Raw genomic sequence first — 18,881 nt, 5'->3', positions numbered from 1 at the left:
TCGTTTACCCCCCCCCCCCACCCCCCTCGTTTACCCCCCCCCCCGCCAGCTTAACACAACTGCCATTCGCCCGCCCCCCCCCCCCCATAGTTGAGGGGGGGGGGGGGGGTTGATTTATTGGTTTACTTTGGGGAGGGGTTAATGATTGACACCCCCCAATTTACCGCTTCCCTCTTTAGTTGGGGAAGGTAAAAAAAATTGAAAGGGTGACGTTGAGATATCTGGTTTAGTAAAAGGCATAGCAACATTTTCCAAATTTTCTGCTAAATTTGCATAATTTCTGCAAAATAATAGAATTTAGTTCTAAAACCAAAATGGATTATAATAAATTATAATAGATTGTAATGGATTTTTATTTCAAAAATAATCGGTTATAATGGATTATATTGCTAAAAATAATGAATTATAATCGCTTTTAATGGATTATAATGAATTTTTTTTCAAAAAAATTGATTCAAACGGCAATATAACTGATTTCGTGGTCTGAATTTTACATCTGTAATGGGTTTTAATGGATAATTTTTTTCTCGGGAATCCATTATAATCGATTAGAATCCATGGGCGCTCGGTGCGGTTTGCTTAAGGCTGCTGGTGGATACTGGCGCACTGGCTGCTGAAATGTCCATTACTTCCATTACGAGCCCAAACTATGCACAATTTGATGATAGCGCACTGGATAAGCGCACAATTTTGTATGTTCCTGAATTCCAGAGACAAGCCTTTAAACGTTTAAAAATTTTGTCGGGGCACGATCAAAGCAAATGAACGAACAAAGGGAGCGTCCTTGTTGCCGAATTCGTTTACAGTTCACAAATGATTACCCGGGTTGACCTCCATACACCGAAAATGCTTATCATACAGTTCCATACATCAAGTGGGTGGAAAAATGCTTGTCATACAATTTTCATACAAGTTCTAAAAATGGTTGAAAAAAGATATAAACTTTTTTTGTGGCTGTTTTATTCTAATAAAACAGTCAGGTAAAAAAACCGAGGTTTTCGTTTTTTGAAAAAAAAGCTTATCATACAATTCCCATATATGGAAATTGTATGACTGGCATTTTTTTGATGGCGACACAAAAATTTTTCGAGTAATTTAGAAAATCTGGCCCAAAAGTTTTTTGTTCTTTTTCGACCGCAAATCGAATTTCGTACGCAAACAAACATTTTTCGAAAAGAAATTTTTGCATGCAAAAATTAATTTTTTGTGTGCATAAAGTAGTCCTGGATACAATAATATTGGCTTTTTCGTATGGGGTGTTAGTTTGGCTTATCATTTTTCCTTTGTAAGTTAGTTTGGCCTATCGTAATGTCGACTGGGAGCTGGGTTCATTTTTCTTGATGAAGGATCAACTGAGCCTGGGACAGCTTCCGTATCACCAATAATCACAGGAAAATAATATTTATTAAAGCTCAACTAGGAAATCACAAAAAATTATATCGGGTTTGTAACTGTCTTTTGATTCGAAATATAACAAATTATCCGCCTAAATCGTTAGCCTCACTCATTGAAGGCCAAAGAACCGTCATATGCTTTCTCAGAATGTCTGTGTTAACGGGTAAATGTCAATTTTAAGGAGGTTAACGATTAAATATAACGTCAGCTTTGAAACCAGCAAAAAAAAAAACCAAACAAGATAGTTTTTAAGTCAGATTTTTCCATCTATTCGGAGTATTCTGACGAGCATTCGTTTAGTTCTGCAATATATCGATCTCGCAAAAACTTCTGAACTTTCGCGCAAAAATTATTTGTAATATGAAGAATCACACGCTTGACCTTAGGCTTGACTGCTTGTTTCAATTGCTCAAAGATCTTTGCGAGTTGGCTTACGTGGTACTCTTTCCAGAGTTCAGACATCAAATCGTGTTCCGTATTTTTCACAATTTTTTCTTCTTTCGACAGATCTTGCGTTTGTTGAGTTGCTATCCCAAGGATCTTTGATAACCCCGGCCCTTTTTTCCTCCTTTCTATATTTTATCTGTTCTGATCTCGCTTATTTGTTCTGATAATAACAGCGTTATCTGTTCTCTTTCTTTATTATGTTAGCCTTGTGAAGGTGTTTTCGATAGACCGGAGGCTTTGGATTAGGTATGGATGGTCGTCATACGTTGTATCCGGTGTCCATATTGCGGTTGCATTTTAAGGTCAGTGGAGTTTGTTCATTTTTAGAAAATGGGTGACATAAAAATATTAAAAACAGAAAAAAATGTTCCGGCTGCATTTTACGGTCAGTGGAGTTTGTTCATTTTTAGAAAATGGGTGACATAAAGAAATCAAAATCAAACAAAAAAAATCCGGCTACATTTTAAGGTCAGTGTAGTTTGTTCATTTTTAGAAAATGGGTGACATAAAAAAATCAAAAAAAAATGTTCCGGCTGCATTTTAAGGTCAGTGGAGTAGTGTTCACTTTTAGAAAATGATTGACAAAAAAATTCAAAACAAGAAAAAGGTTCCGGCTGTTTTTTAAGGTCAGTGGAGTTTGTTCATTTTTAGAAATTGGATGACATTTAAAAAAATCAAAACGAAAAAATTATTCCGACTGCATTTTATGGTCAGTAAAGTTTGTTCATTTTTAGAAAATGGGTGACATAAATAAATTAAAATCAGAAAAAAATGTTCAGGCTGCATTTTAAGGTCAGTGGAGTTTGTTCATTTTCAAAAAATGGGTTCCATTTGAAATAAATCAACAAAAATGTTCCGGCTGTCTTTTTACTCATTAGACTAAAAAAGGGGGATTTTAATAAAATCAAAACAAAAGAGTTTTTCCGGCTACCTTTTAAGGTCAGTGGAATAGTATTTGGTTTCGGAAAATGGGTCACAAAAAAAATGAAAAATAAACTTTCCGGCCTCTGTTTAAGGTCAGTGGAGTAATGTTCGCTTTTAGAAATAGAAAGTTAAATTAAGAAAATCAAAAACAAAAAATTGTTTTAGTTGCAATTTAGTTGCTACATACGTATCACAAAATGTTACATTTCACATTGAATTATATGTTTTTTGTCTTCTATAATCTAATTGAACCCCCCCCCACCCCCGTTCATTTGCCCATCCCCAAGCTCCAAACTTTTTACTTTACCGCCCCCGTCCCCAGTTCACTTAACCCCACCCCCCAAATCGTTTATCCCCCTCCCTCATTTAGCCCCCCTCGTTTATTCCCCCCCCCCGCCAGCTTACCACAACTGCCATTCGCCCCCCCCCCATAGTTGAGGGGGGGGAGGGTGATTTATTGGTTTACTTTGGGGAGAGGTTAATGATTGACACCCCGCAATTTACCGCTTCCCTCTTTAGTTGGGGGGGGGGGGGGGGTAAAAAAAAATTGAAAGTGTGACGTTGAGATATCTCGTTTAGTAAAAGGCATAGCAACGTTTTCCAAATTTTTTGCAAAATTTCTGCAAATTACTAGAATTTAGTTCTAAAAATAAAATGGATTATAATAGACTATAAGAGATTGTAATGGATTTTTATTTCAAAAATAATCGGTTTAAAGGATTATCTTGCTAAAAATAATGAATTATAATCGCTTTTAATGGATTATAACGATTTTTTGTTTCAAAAAAATCGATTCAAACGGCAATATAACCGATTTCGTGGTCTGAATTTTACATCTGTAATGGGTTTTAATGGATTTTTTTTTCTCGAGAATCCATTATAATCGATTAGAATCCATGGGCGCTCGGTGCGGTTTGCTTAAGGCTGCTGGTGGATACTGGCGCACTGGCTGCTGAAATGTCCATTACTTCCATTACGAGCCCAAACTATGCACAATTTTATGATAGCGCACTGGATAAGCGCACAATTTTGTATGTTCCTGGATTCCAGAGACAAGCCTTTAAACGTTTAAAAATGTTGTCGGGGCACGATCAAAGCAAATGAACGAACAAAGGGAGCGTCCTTGTTGCCGAATTCGTTTACAATTCACAAATGATTACCCGGGTTGACCTCCATACACCGAAAAAGCTTATCATACAATTCCATACATCAAGTGGGGGGAAAAATGCTTGTCATACAATTTTCATACAATTTCTAAAAATGGTTGAAAAAAGATATAAACTTTTTTCTGTGGCTGTTTGATTCTACTAAAACAGTCAGGTAAAAAAACCGAGGTTTTCGTTTTTTGAAAAAAAAGCTTATCATACAATTCCCCATATATGGAAATTGTATGACTGGCATTTTTTTGATGGCGACACAAAAATTTTTCAAGTAATTTAGAAAATCTGGCCCAAAAGTTTTTTTGTTCTTTTTCGACCGAAAATCGAATTTCGTACGCAAACAAACATTTTTCGAAAAAAAATTTTTGCATGCAAAAATTAATTTTTTGTGTGCATAAAGTAGTCCTGGATACAATAATATTGGATTTTTCCTTAGTATGGGGTGTTAGTTTGGCTTATCATTTTTCCTTTGTAAGTTAGTTTGGCCTATCGTAATGTCGACTGGGAGCTGGGTTCATTTTTCTTGATGAAGGATCAACTGAGCCTGGGACAGCTTCCGTATCACCAATAATCACAGGAAAATATTATTTATTAAAGCTCAACTAGGAAATCACAAAAAATTATATCGGGTTTGTAACTGTCTTTTGATTCGAAATATAACAAATTATCCGCCTAAATCGTTAGCCTCACTCATTGAAGGCCAAAGAACCGTCATATGCTTTCTCAGAATGTCTGTGTTAACGGGTAAATGTCAATTTTAAGGAGGTTAACGATTAAATATAACGTCAGCTTTGAAACCAGCAAAAAAAAAACCAAACAAGATAGTTTTTAAGTCAGATTTTTCCATCTATTCGGAGTATTCTGACGAGCATTCGTTTAGTTCTGCAATATATCGATCTCGCAAAAACTTCTGAACTTTCGCGCAAAAATTATTTGTAATATGAAGAATCACACGCTTGACCTTAGGCTTGACTGCTTGTTTCAATTGCTCAAAGATCTTTGCGAGTTGGCTTACGTGGTACTCTTTCCAGAGTTCAGACATCAAATCGTGTTCCGTATTTTTCACAATTTTTTCTTCTTTCGACAGATCTTGCGTTTGTTGAGTTGCTATCCCAAGGATCTTTGATAACCCCGGCCCTTTTTTCCTCCTTTCTATATTTTATCTGTTCTGATCTCGCTTATTTGTTCTGATAATAACAGCGTTATCTGTTCTCTTTCTTTATTATGTTAGCCTTGTGAAGGTGTTTCCGATAGACCGGAGGCTTTGGATTAGGTATGGATGGTCGTCATACGTTGTATCCGGTGTCCATATTGCGGTTGCATTTTAAGGTCAGTGGAGTTTGTTCATTTTTAGAAAATGGGTGACATAAATAAATTAAAAACAGAAAAAAAGTGTTCAGGCTGCATTTTAAGGTCAGTGGAGTTTGTTCATTTTCAGAAAATGGGTGTCATTTGAAAAAAATCAAAAGAAATGTTCCGGCTGTCTTTTTACTCATTAGACTAGTGTTTTCTTTTAAAAAAGGGGGATTTAAAAAAAATTAAAAAACAAAAGAATTTTTCCGGCTACTTTTTAAGGTCAGTGGAGTAGTATTCGGTTTCGGAAAATGGGTCACAATAAAAAATCAAAACAAAACTTTCCGGCTTCTGTTTAAGGCCAGTGGAATAATGTTCGCCTTTAGAAATAGAAAGTAACATTAAGAAAATCAAAAACAAAAAATTGTTTTGGTTGCAATTTAGTTGCTACATACGTATCACAAAATGTTACATTTCAGATTAAATTATATGTTTTTTGTCTTATATAATCTGATTGAACCCCCCCCCCCCTTCCCGTTCATTTGCCCATCCCCAAGCTCCAAACTTTTTACTTTACTGCCCCCGTCCCCAGTTCACTTAACCCCACCCCCCAAATCGTTTATCCCCCTCCCTCGTTTAGCCCCCCCCCCTCGTTTAGCCCCCCCCCCGCCAACTTACCACAACTGCCATTCGCCCCCATAGTTGAGGGGGGGAGGGTGATTTATTGGTTTACTTTGGGGAGGGGTTAATGATTGACACCCTTCCGCCCCCCCAATTTACCGCTTCCCTCTTCAGTTGGGGGAGGTAAAAAAATTGAAAGTGTGACGTTCAGACATCTCGTTTAGTAGAAGGCATAGCAACATTTTCATAAATTTTCTGCAAAATTTGCAAAATTTCTGCAAACTAATAGAATTTAGTTCTAAAAATAAAATGGATGATAATAGACTATAATAGATTGTAATGGATTTTTATTTCAAAAATAATCGGTTATAATGGATTATCTTGCTAAAAATAATGGATTATATTTGCTTTTAATGGATTATAACGAATTTTTTTTCAAAAAAATCGATTCAATTGGCAATATAACCGATTTTGTGGTCTGAATTTTACATCTGTAATGGGTTTTAATGGATTATTTTTTCTCGGGAATCCATAATAATCGATTAGAATCCATGGGCGCTCGGTGCGGTTTGCTTAAGGCTGCTGGTGGATGCTGGCGCACTGGCTGCTGAAGTGTCCATTACTTCCATTACGAGCCCAAACTATGCACAATTTTATGATATCGCACTGAATAAGCGAACAATTTTGTATGTTCCTGGATTCCAGAGACAAGTCTTTAAACGTTTAAAACTTTTGTCGGGGCACGATCAAAGCAAACGAAAGAACAAAGGGAGCGTCCTGGTTGCCGAATTCGTTTACAGTTCACAAATGATTACCCGGGTTGACCTCCATACACCGAAAATGCTTATCATACAATTCCATACATCAAGTGGGTAGAAAAATGCTTATACAATTTTCATACAATTTCTAAAAATGGTTGAAAAAAGATATAAACTTTTTTCTGTGGCTGTTTGATTCTACTAAAACAGTCAGGTAAAAAAAACCGAGGTTTTCGTTTTTTGAAAAAAAAGCTTATCATACAATTCCCATATATGGAAATTGTATGACTGGCATTTTTTTGATGGCGACACAAAAATTTTTCAAGTAATTTAGAAAATTTGGCCCAAAATTTTTTTTTTTCGACCGCAAATAAATCGAATTTCGTACGCAAACAAATTAATTTTTTGTGTGCATAAAGAAGTCCTGGATACAATAATATTGGCTTTTATTTTCTTTTGACTTAATTTTTTTTTCAAAAACGCTGAAATTTCCTTTTTCCTTAGTATGGGGTGTTAGTTTGGCTTATCCTTTTTCCTTTGTAAGTTAGATTGGCCTATCGTAATGTCGAACGATTGATTACTGGGAGCTGGGTTCTTTTTTCTTGATGTAGGATCAACTGAGCCTGGGACAGCTTCCGTATCACCAATAATCACAGGAAATTAAGATTTATTAAAGCTCAACTAGGAAATCACAAAAAGTTATATCGGGTTTTTAAATGTCTTTTGAATCGAAATATAACAAACTATCCGCCTAAATTGTTAGCCTCACTCATTGAAGGCCAAGGCCAAAGAACGGTCATATGCTTTCTCAGAATGTCTGTGTTAACGTTTAAATGTCAATTTTAAGGGTGTTAACGGTTAAATATAACGTCAGCTTTGAAACCAGCAAAAAAAAAAAACAAGATTGTTTTTCAGTCAGATTTTTCCATCTATTCGGAGTATTCTGACGAGCATTCGTTTAGTTCTGAAATATATCGATCTCGCAAAAATTTTTGAACTTTTGCGCAAAAATTATTTGTAATATGAAGAATCACACGCTTGACCTTAGGCTTGACTGCTTGTTTCAATTGCTCAAAGATCTTTGCGAGTTGGTTTACGTGGTACTCTTTCCAGAATTCAGACATCGAATCGTGTTCCGTATTTTTCAAAATTTTTTCTTCTTTCGACAGATCTTGCGTTTGTTGAGTTGCTATCCCGGCCCTTTTTTCCTCCTTTCTATATTTTATCTGTTCTGATCTCGCTTATTTGTTCTGATAATAACAGCGTTATCTGTTCTCTTTCTTTATTATGTTAGCCTTGTGAAGGTGTTTCCGATAGACCGGAGGCTTTGGATTAGGTATGGATGGTCGTCATACGTTGTATCCGGTTTCCATATTGCGGTTGCATTTTAAGGTCTGTGGAGTTTGTTCATTTTTAGAAAATGGGTGACATAAAAAAATTAAAAACAGAAAAAAATGTTCCGGCTGCATTTTTAGGTCAGTGTAGTTTGTTCATTTTTAGAAAATGGGTGACATAAAAAAATCAAAATCAAACAAAAAAAATCCGGCTACATTTTAAGGTCAGTGTAGTTTGTTCATTTTTAGAAAATGGGTGACATAAAAAATCAAAAAAAAATGTTCCGGCTGCATTTTAAGGTCAGTGGTGTAGTGTTCACTTTTAGAAAATGATTGACAAAAAAATTCATAACAAGAAAAAGGTTCCGGCTGTTTTTTAAGGTCAGTGGAGTTTGTTCAGTTTTAGAAATTGGATGACATTTAAAAAAATCAAAACAAAAAAAATTCCGGCTGTATTTGAAGGTCAGTGGAGTTTGTTCATTTTTAGAAAATGGGTGACATAAATGAATTAAAAACAGAAAAAAATGCTCAGGCTGCATTTTAAGGTCAGTGGAGTTTGTTCATTTTCAGAAAATGGGTGTCATTTGGAAAAAAATCTTTTTACTCATTAGACTAGTGTTCTCTTTTAAAAAAGGGGGATTTTAATAAAATCAAATTGAAAGAATTTTTCCGGCTACCTTTTAAGGTCAGTGGAGTAGTGTTCGGTTTCGGAAAGTGGGTCACAATAAAAAAAATCAAAAACAAAACACTCCGGCTTCTGTTTAAGGTCAGTGGAGTAATGTTCGCTTTTAGAAATAGAAAGTTACATTAAGAAAATCAAAAACAAAAAACTGTTTTGGTTGCAATTTAGTTGCTACATACGTATCGTAAAAGGTTACATTTCACATTAAAATAAATGTTTTTGTCTTATATAATCTGATTGAACCCACCCCCACCGCTGTTCATTTGCCCATCCCCAAGCTCCAAGTTTTTTACTTAACCGCCCCCGTCCCCAGTTCACTTAACCTACCCCCAATTCGTTTAACCCCCTCCCTCGTTTAGCCCCCCCCCCGCCAGCTTACCACAACTGCCATTCGCCCCCCCCCCATAGTTGAGGGGGGAGGGTGATTTATTGGTTTACTTTGGGGAGGGGTTAATGATTGACACCCCCCAAATTACCGCTTCCCTCTTTAGTTGGGGAGCTAAAAAAAATTGAAAGTGTGACGTTGAGACATCTCGTTAAGTAAAAGGCATAGCAACATTTTCCAAATTTTCTGCAAAATTTGCAAAGTTTCTGCAAATTAATAGAATTTAGTTCTAAAAATAAAATGGATTATAACAGACTATAATAGATTGTAATGGATTTTTATTTCAAAAAAAATCGGTTATAATGGATTATCTTGCTAAAAGTAATGGATTATAATCGCTTTTAATGGATTATAATGAATTTTTTTTTCAAAAAAATTGATTCAAACGGCAATATAACCGATTCTGTGGTCTGAGTTTTACATCTGTAATGGGTTTTCATGGATTATTTTTTCTCGGGAATCCATAATAATCGATTAGAATCCATGGGCGCTCGGTGCGGTTTGCTTAAGGCTGCTGGTGGATGCTGGCGCACTGGATGCTGAAGTGTCCATTACTTCCATTACGAGCCCAAACTATGCACAATTTTATGATATCGCACTGAATAAGCGCACAATTTTGTATGTTCCTGGATTCCAGAGACAAGTCTTTAAACGTTTAAAAATTTTGTCGGGGCACGATCAAAGCAAATGAACAAACAAAGGGAGCGTCCTTGTTGCCGATTTCGTTTACAGTTCACAAATGATTACCCGGGTTGACCTCCATACACCGAAAATGCTTATCATACAATTCCATACATCAAGTGTGTGGAAAAATGCTTGTCATACAATTTTCATACAATTTCTAAAAATGGTTGAAAAAGATATAAACTTTTTTCCTTGGCTGTTTGATTCTACTAAAACAGTCAGGTAAAAAAAATCGAGGTTTTCGTTTTTTGAAAAAAAAGCTTATCATACAATTCATATATATCGAAATTGTATGACTGGCATTTTTTTGATGGCGACTCAAAAATTTTTCAAGTAATTTAGAAAATTTGGCCCAAAAGTTTTTTGTTTTTTTTTCGACCGCAAATCGAATTTCGTACGCAAACAAACATTTTTCGAAAAAAGAAATTTTGCATGCAATAATTAATTTTTTGTGTGCATAAAGTAGTCCTGGATACAATAATATTGGCTTTTATTTTCTTTTGACTTAATTTTTTTTTCAAAAACGCTGAAAATTCCTTTTTCCTTAGTATGGGGTGTTAGTTTGGCTTATCCTTTTTCCTTTGTAAGTTAGTTTGGCCTATCGTAATGTCGAACGGTTGATTACTGGGAGCTGGGTTCATTTTTCTTGGTGTAGGATCAACTGAGCCTGGGACAGCTTCCGCATCACCAATAATCACAGGAAATTAAGATTTATTAAACCTCAACTAGGAAATCACAAAAAGTTATATCGGGTTTGTAAATGTCTTTTGAATCGAAATATAACAAACTATCCGCCTAAATCGTTAGCCTCACTCATTGAAGGCCAAAGAACGGTCATATGCTTTCCACGAATGTCTGTGTTAACGGTTAAATGTCAATTTTAAGGATGTTAACGGTTAAATATATAGTCAGCTCGTGTTCCATCTATTCGGAGTATTCTGACGAGCATTCGTTTAATTCTGCAATATATCGATCTCGCAAAAATTTCTGAACTTTCGCGCAAAAATTATATGAAATAAGAAGAATCACACGCTTGACCTTAGGCTTCACTTGTTTCAATTGCTCAAAGATCTTTGCGAGTTTGTTTATGTACTCTTTCCAGAATTCAGACGTCGAATCTTGTTCCGTATTTTTCACATTTTTTTCAACTTTCGACAGATCTTGAGTTTGTTGAGTTGCCATCCCAAGGATCTTTGATGACCCGGCCCTTTTTTCCTCCTTTCTATGTTTTATCTGTTCTGATCTCGTTTATTTGTTCGGATAATAACAGCGTTCTCTGTTCTCTTTCTTTATTTTGTTAGCCTTGTGAAGGTGTTTCCGATAGACTGGGGGCTTTGGATTAGGTATGGATGGTCGTCATACGTTTTATCCGTACCCGGGGCGAGGTTCTCGATATATGTTTTGACATTTTGTTAGCAAAAATTGGTATGTTACGATCGTCTCGACCAATTTCGGTTTGTTTCGACAACATCGGCCAATTTCGGTTTGTTTTGACTTACTCGACCAAGTTTTGGTATGTTTCGATTTCTCGACCCAACAAAAAACTGTTTGACTTTGTTCGACCGTGTTCAGATATAATTCGACTTTCTCGACCACAATTCGATATGTCGCGACCGACATTTTTGAAAAGTTTATTTGTTCGACCCCGCATACCCGGGTTGACAAAAAATGCTTGTCATAAAATTTTCATTTATGAAAAACGCTTGTCATACTCTTTCATACAATTTCATAGAGTAAAAATAAGTGTATGAAAATAGCAAAATAAGCATTTTTTCCATACTTTGAAATTTTATAACAAGCATTTTTTCCATACTCTGGAATTAAAATTTGAGTTTTTTCATCAGTCTTTTTATCCCCAAAATTGTACGAAAATAGCATGATAAGCATTTTTTTATGCTATGAATGTGTCTGATAAGCATTTTTTCCATACTAAGAAATTGTATGATAAGCATTTTTTCCATAAATGAAAATACAAAAAAAAAATTTCGTAAAATTTATTTTTGAGCACAAAAGCAAGTTTGCAACAAAAAAAAATTAAAATTTTTCTTCTTCAAATTCGTGTTTTCGTTTATGAAAAAAGCATATCATAAAATTTTCATGTATGAAAACTTTGTAATAAGCTTTTTTTCCGACCGAAATTAAAATCATGTTTTTGATTGTCAAAATGCCCTCTATCTAATTATTTATAATTATTTAAATCTTTTTTAACTTACCCAGACACGTTTTTGGTGAGTTTTGAAAAAAATGTTCTATGACAAAATGATTATCTTATAATTTTCATATATTTTGTATGATAAGCATTTTTTCCATAGACGTCAAATATGAAACTGTAGGCTAAGCTTTTTTCCTCTTTGGACGTCAACCCGGGTAGATATGTTTCGACCAAAAATGGGTACGTTTTGACTGTACTCGACATATGTTTCGGTTTTCTCGACTTACAAATAACACGAGTAAATTGACAAAAAAAATAATATTATATGCATTTCAGTTGATTGTTTGTGATGATGCTTCATTTGAAAATAAACTATAATAACCTGTAAAATGCATTTTCCTCCATCGAAAATATATTTTTTTCATTTTGAATCTCCCATTTTGCTTTTATTTTCTGAACAAATCTGGACTGAAATTGTTGATGTGATGTTTGAGGAAAATTCAGTAGAAGTTACATTCTCTTGACGCAAGAATCCTTAGATTTCTCTCTGAAACTTCTTAGTTTTGCTGTTAGAAAATCTCTTCAATTGATTGTTGCGCGGTGGAACGTTCTGACGTAGGTCTTTGCTGAGCAGACTTTTTGTGCTCAATTTCCAAATTAAATTTAATTGAAAAAAATATTAATTTTGAAAAAAAACTAGGTTGTGCTCGACCTATATGTTTCGACTGTTGTCGACCTCTGTTTCGACTTTCTCGGCCTACGTTTCGACTTTCTCGACCACAATCGGGTATGTTCCGACTTTGTGCTCGACTTTTTCCTCTCGACCGCGGAACTTAACTAGCAACAGTGCACTTGTTCGAATTTCAGAGTCGAAAAATAATTCGAGCAACTCGACTCGGGCTGGGAGCGGCAAGATTTTGGCTCACAGGTCTTGGATGACTGCTAACGATATAACTGTCCAACCGCGACTTGTGAGATGACTATTGACGACTCACGGTCACTTTCCACCAAAAGATCCTACTATCATCAAATCTAATCTTGATGTTTGACTGCTGACTTTGCCTTGACCTAGAACTGGACCTAGAACTGGACCTAGAACTGGACCTAAAGAACATAATCAAAAGACTTTTGAAAAGACTCGTTGCTTATAATCATAAACAAGAAGGTAAGTCTGTGAAATTGTATGATTAACTTTGATTTGATTAGTTCGTTAAAATGAACAACAGCTTTTCCAAAATGAACACTAAAGATCGACTTCTGGAATCTGAATAGAATAGTAGCGCCCGACCATTGAATGGTATTTAAACAAGAGCAGAAGAACGAGTGGGAAGATGAAAATCACATGAGAACGAATGAATGAGCAGAACATGTGAGATTTTCATGCATCAAAAGAATTGGTTTTTCACTATGCATTCGAATTATTGATTTTTCCGTCCTATATATAACTAAATTATCAACAGAAAAGTAAAGACAATCTAAGAAAGTTGGTGTAGTGTGTGATATTATTACGAGGAGTTCCATCAAAAAACCATTGAAAAATACTGAAAAACGTGAGAATCACTATTTCAACCATTTTAGCCACAAATTGGTTTAGATACAATACAATCAATTTTAGATATAAAAAAGTTAGAGACAATTTTTATTCTGCTTTTATCATGGCTAAATTATGCGAGGATTTACTTAGGATGCATCTCGCGAGTATTGCCTCGGAAAAAACTGAGGACGCAAGTTTGATTTAAAAAGAGTTCTGGTAGAATTTTCTCGATAGCGTGCGGCCTCTTCCGGCTGACAATTTTTCCAAATGGTTGTTCGCTTTTAACCTTCCTAAGGACACCTGTAATTAATAAGCACAAAGTTTGAGGTATACCGTGCGCCAAAAGAAACGTGGTTTTTTAATGGAGTAACCCAATGCGTGCTGCTCATTCAAGCTTTTTTCACTAGAAAAATTGCACATGGATCATAGTGTTTTAAGGATATTCAGTTATTTTACGGTTTTTTTAGAGCTCAAAAAAATAAACAGGCTGACAAAAAAGGTGAGAATTTACTTGTAAAAGCTTTTGCATTCAAGCTTTTGCATTCAAAAGCTTTTGCAGTCAAAAGGCTCCTGCTTATATCACTCAAGTGGGATGAGATTTTGTCATTCGCTCAGTGATTATGTAACGGCGCCACGTTTGTTATGTAATATCGTGCTCATGAAGTTAAATATTAGGCATCTTTATTACATAAACCATCCAAAAAATTGGCTTATCAGCTTGGGTTTTGAAAAACCCTTTTAACAATTTAACTTTGTTTGAAATGTGAATTGAAATGATTTTTGAAATTGTGAATTAAAGCGGTTAAAAGGTTATTGAAGATTAAAAAATAATTCAAAAATTTGATAGATCCACAGATAATTTCGGTTTTATATTGGTTCATAATCTAGGTGTTACATTTGAATCAGTTATATATTGTATCTGCATTCCGTAGTAGATCTCTGTTTGATAAATCAGCTTCACATGAAGTGTCGTGCGATCCCAGATATCAGCAGAGCCATCACAACCCCAATCTGCCCATTCAGCACTGGGAAGTTGTTCATGTAAGCTTTGAAGCTCTAGAACAAACATGTTTTCCGGCTCAATTTCTACCCTTATTTATTCTATGCATGTTAAGCCAAAATGACTGTGTTTTATTGTTTAAATTCGTGAAAAATTTGGTTTTCAGCATGAACATGTCTATGGCTTTTGCCGACTGAAATCTATCGTTTTCACGACAAGAATTTATGGATTTCCTTTTCTACGGAGTTTGCGTCAAGATATGATAGTTTACAGATTGAATATCATCCTAGATAAAGCTGAATATGTCATTTTCGACAAGTTCTGTGAAACAAACGCTTTTTTCCTCTTTTTTTGAAAAAAAAAAACATTTGATTTCGACGAACATTTTTTTCTTCGGGCCCGCACCTTCATAAAAACGTTTTTATTTATATAATTTCTAAAAAACAATTTTGCACGATCTTGCATCTTTTTTCGCAATGTTTTTCTCCCTTCGAGTCTTACATATTTTTTCACAATGTTTTTCTCCCTACAAAAACATTTTGATCGCAACTTTGACAAATGCGGGTTGCTTAATAATTTCACCTGAAACTTGTACAAGAGCTCATACACGTACCTGGTAATCGATATCTGCTTCGATTTTGAAGAAATTCTTAGTTTTATCGGTCATATCTGCCGGCACCCCTTGGTCGTCTCCAGTACTAACAAACATGACGAAGCTGGCCTCCCCCTCTTCATTGGTAGTCACGCCCGTACTCTTGTAGCAGATGATCTGAAAACACGTTTCAAAAAATCGAATTAAAACAAAAGTATCTAGAAATAGTGAAACTGGAATGAAACAACAAAGCTTTTTTGGATGGTGAAATTTAAAAGCTAGCGGATAATCAGCTGGTTTTGAATCTCTCCTACGAAAGTGTGAAACGTTCTATAGTTTGAAAATGAGGAAACCGGTGCTAAACAAATAAGACAACAGGCCATTAGGGCGACAAATAAAAGTTATTATATGTAAAATGAATACTTCGAACTTGAGCAGTTGAAATTTCTCGCGGTTGAAGTAAGAACATTCCAAAAAATTGCAAAAACGGCTCAGAAAATTTGGCAAAAATTTGGTCGTAATTGTGCTTTCGTAGAGCTCGGGAAATCAATTTGATCGACCAAAAGAATTTCGACAACATTTTCGAATTATATTTTTTTGAAAACCCGCCCTCTTTCTTTGAAAAATCTAGATTTGCCCCTGACTAAAACGATAACCACTCACTTGGTACACGTAGAGTTTAGCGTTTTCAGGGAAGCCACCGTCTACCTCGAAGTAGCCTTCGTCAATGAACGGATTCTGAAACTTCTCTACACACTGGATGTTGGTAGCTGGACATTGTTTCTGTGAGAGCCAAGTTCCAAATGACGAGCTCGCCTAGAAAACAAAACACATAAAATTAATTTGAAATTAAATTTTTTCTTTGAAGCTTCTAAAGTAAATCTGAAATTTTTCTGTTGTGTTTCTACCAGACTCAAAAGCATGAGTGAACAAATATTATCTAGATTCGCTGTTTTAAAAAAATCTAACTTTTGTCGAACCCAGAGTTTTACTCGCAAAATAGTGGTGCAAAAAGACTCGTAGGGCATTGGAATGATAGCAATTTGAAGCCTTTTTATTGTGACTCGGATTTCAAATTATGGATGAAAAAAAGTTTGCCTGTTCTTTTTGTTTTTGCTGCTTAGGCCACTTAGAAATCACTTATCTTCGAATAGCGCAAAAACCCTAAAGTTAACTGCTCGAAGTTTTTGTAAATTTAGAGAAAAAAATCTTTTTTTTGTTATTTTTTTAATACTCAAAATTTCTGGCTAATTGAACAATAACCAGCTGTTTTGTTAGCTATGAAATAACGCACTTCAAATTTTCTTTTATAAACATGAAAATGTATATATAAACATTTAACACGTATATATATATATATATGTATGTATAGGGGCGGATTTAGGGGGGGGGGGGGGGCGGGGTGTTGCGAGGGCAGATTTTTTTTTTCTAAAGGCGGCTTTGGCGCCAATATATACTAACTTTGAGGGGGAGCGCGCGTCAAGATTTTCCAAAAAAAATTTTGACCAAAACAGCGTCTTTTTAGTGCTGTTGACCTAAAAAAAGTCGTCAAAATTTTCGAAAAGTTTTTTAAAAGTACCCCCTCGAGAAAATCATAGACTGTTTTTTAAAAGTTTTCTACCATCCCCCCGCGTAGGATCCAAACTTTGGTCCTCCAGATATCCTCATTTTTCTTTTTAGAACTAACTAACTAGCTGTCATTTAAAACAAGCTTTTAAAATCTTTGTAACAAAATTTATCACAATTTTGGTCAAACTGAGACATAAAACAGTAGCTTGTCGCATGTCACAATTGATGCACTAAATCCAAAAAATTGTTATCTTTTCGAGAGGTTAACAAATACCAAAAAAAAAAACATTTTCCCATGGCTGATCTAGAATTTTAACGAGGGGGGAAGGTCGACCTTCTCAAAAAGCACTAAAAAGAGCCTGTTTTAGGCACTTTTTGGAATCTTTTGATCCAGAAATTGCGTTTTTTTCAGCGCCCGCTCCCCCCTCAAAATTAATAAATATTGGCTGTTAACTTGAATGTTAACTTTTTATTGGCAATTGCCAATTGCAATTAATAATTTTGTCATGACTCGGGATATTTTTGTTAAAACTTACCTGGCTCAGTTTTTCGAGATCCGTCTTGCAGACTGACTCCGAGCCGTCAACTTCGCTCCACTGCTCGGCTTGGTTGTCAGTCACTCCTGCTGACACGAATGCAACTCCACTCACGAGCAAGAGCGCCAACAACTCAACTGTCATTTTCATTTTTCCGATAGAGGTATACCTAATAAACTAATCTATTATTTATTACTAAACAAGTTATAACCTATCAATAGATTCCTCTAACCAACTTCCCATCAAATCATTTAAGTTAAATTATCTGCAAACAGCTACCATTTTTACAAAGAAAAAGGATACAAAACATCTTGAAAATTATTTTAAGAAAATGAAAGATAATATAATTTTTCATAATTTGAATAACTGTACATTTCCAGCAGAAAATTTTTGCTATGTATGAAAAAACAATAATGCTAAATTGTTTGACAACCCTTTTAAAAAGAAAGTTTTCTGCTTTTTTGGGTTTTGAATCAAACTTTTGAAAATTCTTATTTTGCCCTCTAAATGCTGTTATCCAAGTTTTGAGACATACCTTTCGAGTTCAAATCAAATTCAAGAGAAATCAAGTGAAAACTGTTAATTTATCTGATACTAAAATTGCTCAGATTCTTACTCTTCTATCAAAACAACAAACTTAACAGCAACGAACCACCGAGTAAATTTCAAAGGGTGAGTAATCTCTTCAAAATTCAACAATATAATGCAAGTTGATTAATAAAAAGGTAGCTCTATTTTGCAACAGGATATTGATGTTTATCAATAACATATTTGTGTTTCTCGACTCATTGTTGATATTTGATGGTAACAAAGGTTCATTATTTAAACGAGGCGTTTTCGGTTCGAATTTACTGAGAAAGAGGTAATCAATGTATTGTGAGAGGATGAGCTATAAGCATGAGTAAGCATCGGAAATCAAAATATTTAAATGTGCAATAATGGCTCGTATCAAGACGAGGCCCTACAGTTTCCGACCACCATGCGTCGATTAAATGCTTTTGATTATCACAATTGCACGCTCCCCGTGAAAATTAGTTTATATTGAAACGTTCAGATCGGTCAGCAAAAAAATGATTTTTTTTTCTTCAAAATAAATACAAATTCACAAATAGATCAGCAGGTCCTTAAAATTGGCAATCAAAACAAGTAAGTTGCACCTCAAAAAACACTGAGCATCGGGTAGTTTGATATATAATAATAATTATTATAGAATAATTATATGCCGTATAAAGTTTGAACAAATACAAATCATATTGCACAAAGACAGCTTAAACAAAGAGAACTTAAATGGTTTCCATGATAGTTTTCTGTACATTTTGCCAAGGTCTATTTCAAACTATGTCAGAAAAAAACTTTTGTCAATTTTTCTGATGCTGACTAGTTTGCAATTGCAAAAAAAAATCCATTTGTTGATAATCATTATATAAAAACATACTTTTTCTGAAAACATTTTTCTTTTGCATAATGGCTATTGCAGAAAACGGTGTAAACAAAATCATTCGTTTTCTCATGCAAATAGTAATTCACAGTTGGTAACTCGAATCCACCTCTCGTAACCAGAAACGCAAGTTTTGAATATTTAGAAACTGATTAACATAAAATTAAGATCTGGAGTCAAGCAGTACGAACATAGCAACTTTTCTGATCAAGATCCAAAATATTGAAAATTACAATAGAAAATTAGCTAGCTTTAACAGCCCAGCTAAATTGTTTTTCTAGCCTAACTATTAAATTTTCTGATTTCGTACTCAAAATCAAAACAGAATTTTATAAACGGGTGAGTATCAAACAAATATTTAGCATTGGTTTTAAGTT

General features: G+C 34.9%; 1 protein-coding gene across 3 annotated transcripts in view; it reads right to left on the bottom strand.

Moving 5' to 3' along the window:
- LOC134852140 (uncharacterized) overlaps nt 1-17,805 on the bottom strand; it is a 487,803-nt gene extending 469,998 nt beyond the window's left edge. The window contains exons 1-5 of one of the 3 annotated variants that reach the window (XM_063868436.1): nt 17,602-17,737; nt 17,067-17,235; nt 15,625-15,777; nt 14,983-15,138; nt 14,312-14,425 (exon numbers count right to left, since the gene is read on the bottom strand). In XM_063868436.1, coding sequence (XP_063724506.1) covers nt 14,327-14,425; nt 14,983-15,138; nt 15,625-15,777; nt 17,067-17,216 — 558 coding nt within the window. In that variant the 5' untranslated portion in view covers nt 17,217-17,235; nt 17,602-17,737 and the 3' untranslated portion in view covers nt 14,312-14,326. Of the gene's footprint in view, nt 1-14,143; nt 14,426-14,982; nt 15,139-15,624; nt 15,778-17,066; nt 17,236-17,601 lie in introns of those variants that run through there. The other 2 variants (XM_063868437.1, XM_063868435.1) reach the window with 2 other exon arrangements.
- Nucleotides 17,806-18,881: the final 1,076 nt, after the last annotated feature.

The sequence above is a fragment of the Symsagittifera roscoffensis genome, chromosome 7 (assembly GCF_963678635.1).
Source record: "Symsagittifera roscoffensis chromosome 7, txSymRosc1.1, whole genome shotgun sequence".
Lineage (NCBI taxonomy): Eukaryota > Metazoa > Xenacoelomorpha > Acoela > Convolutidae > Symsagittifera > Symsagittifera roscoffensis.
This window is presented reverse-complemented; position numbering and strand designations above follow the sequence as displayed.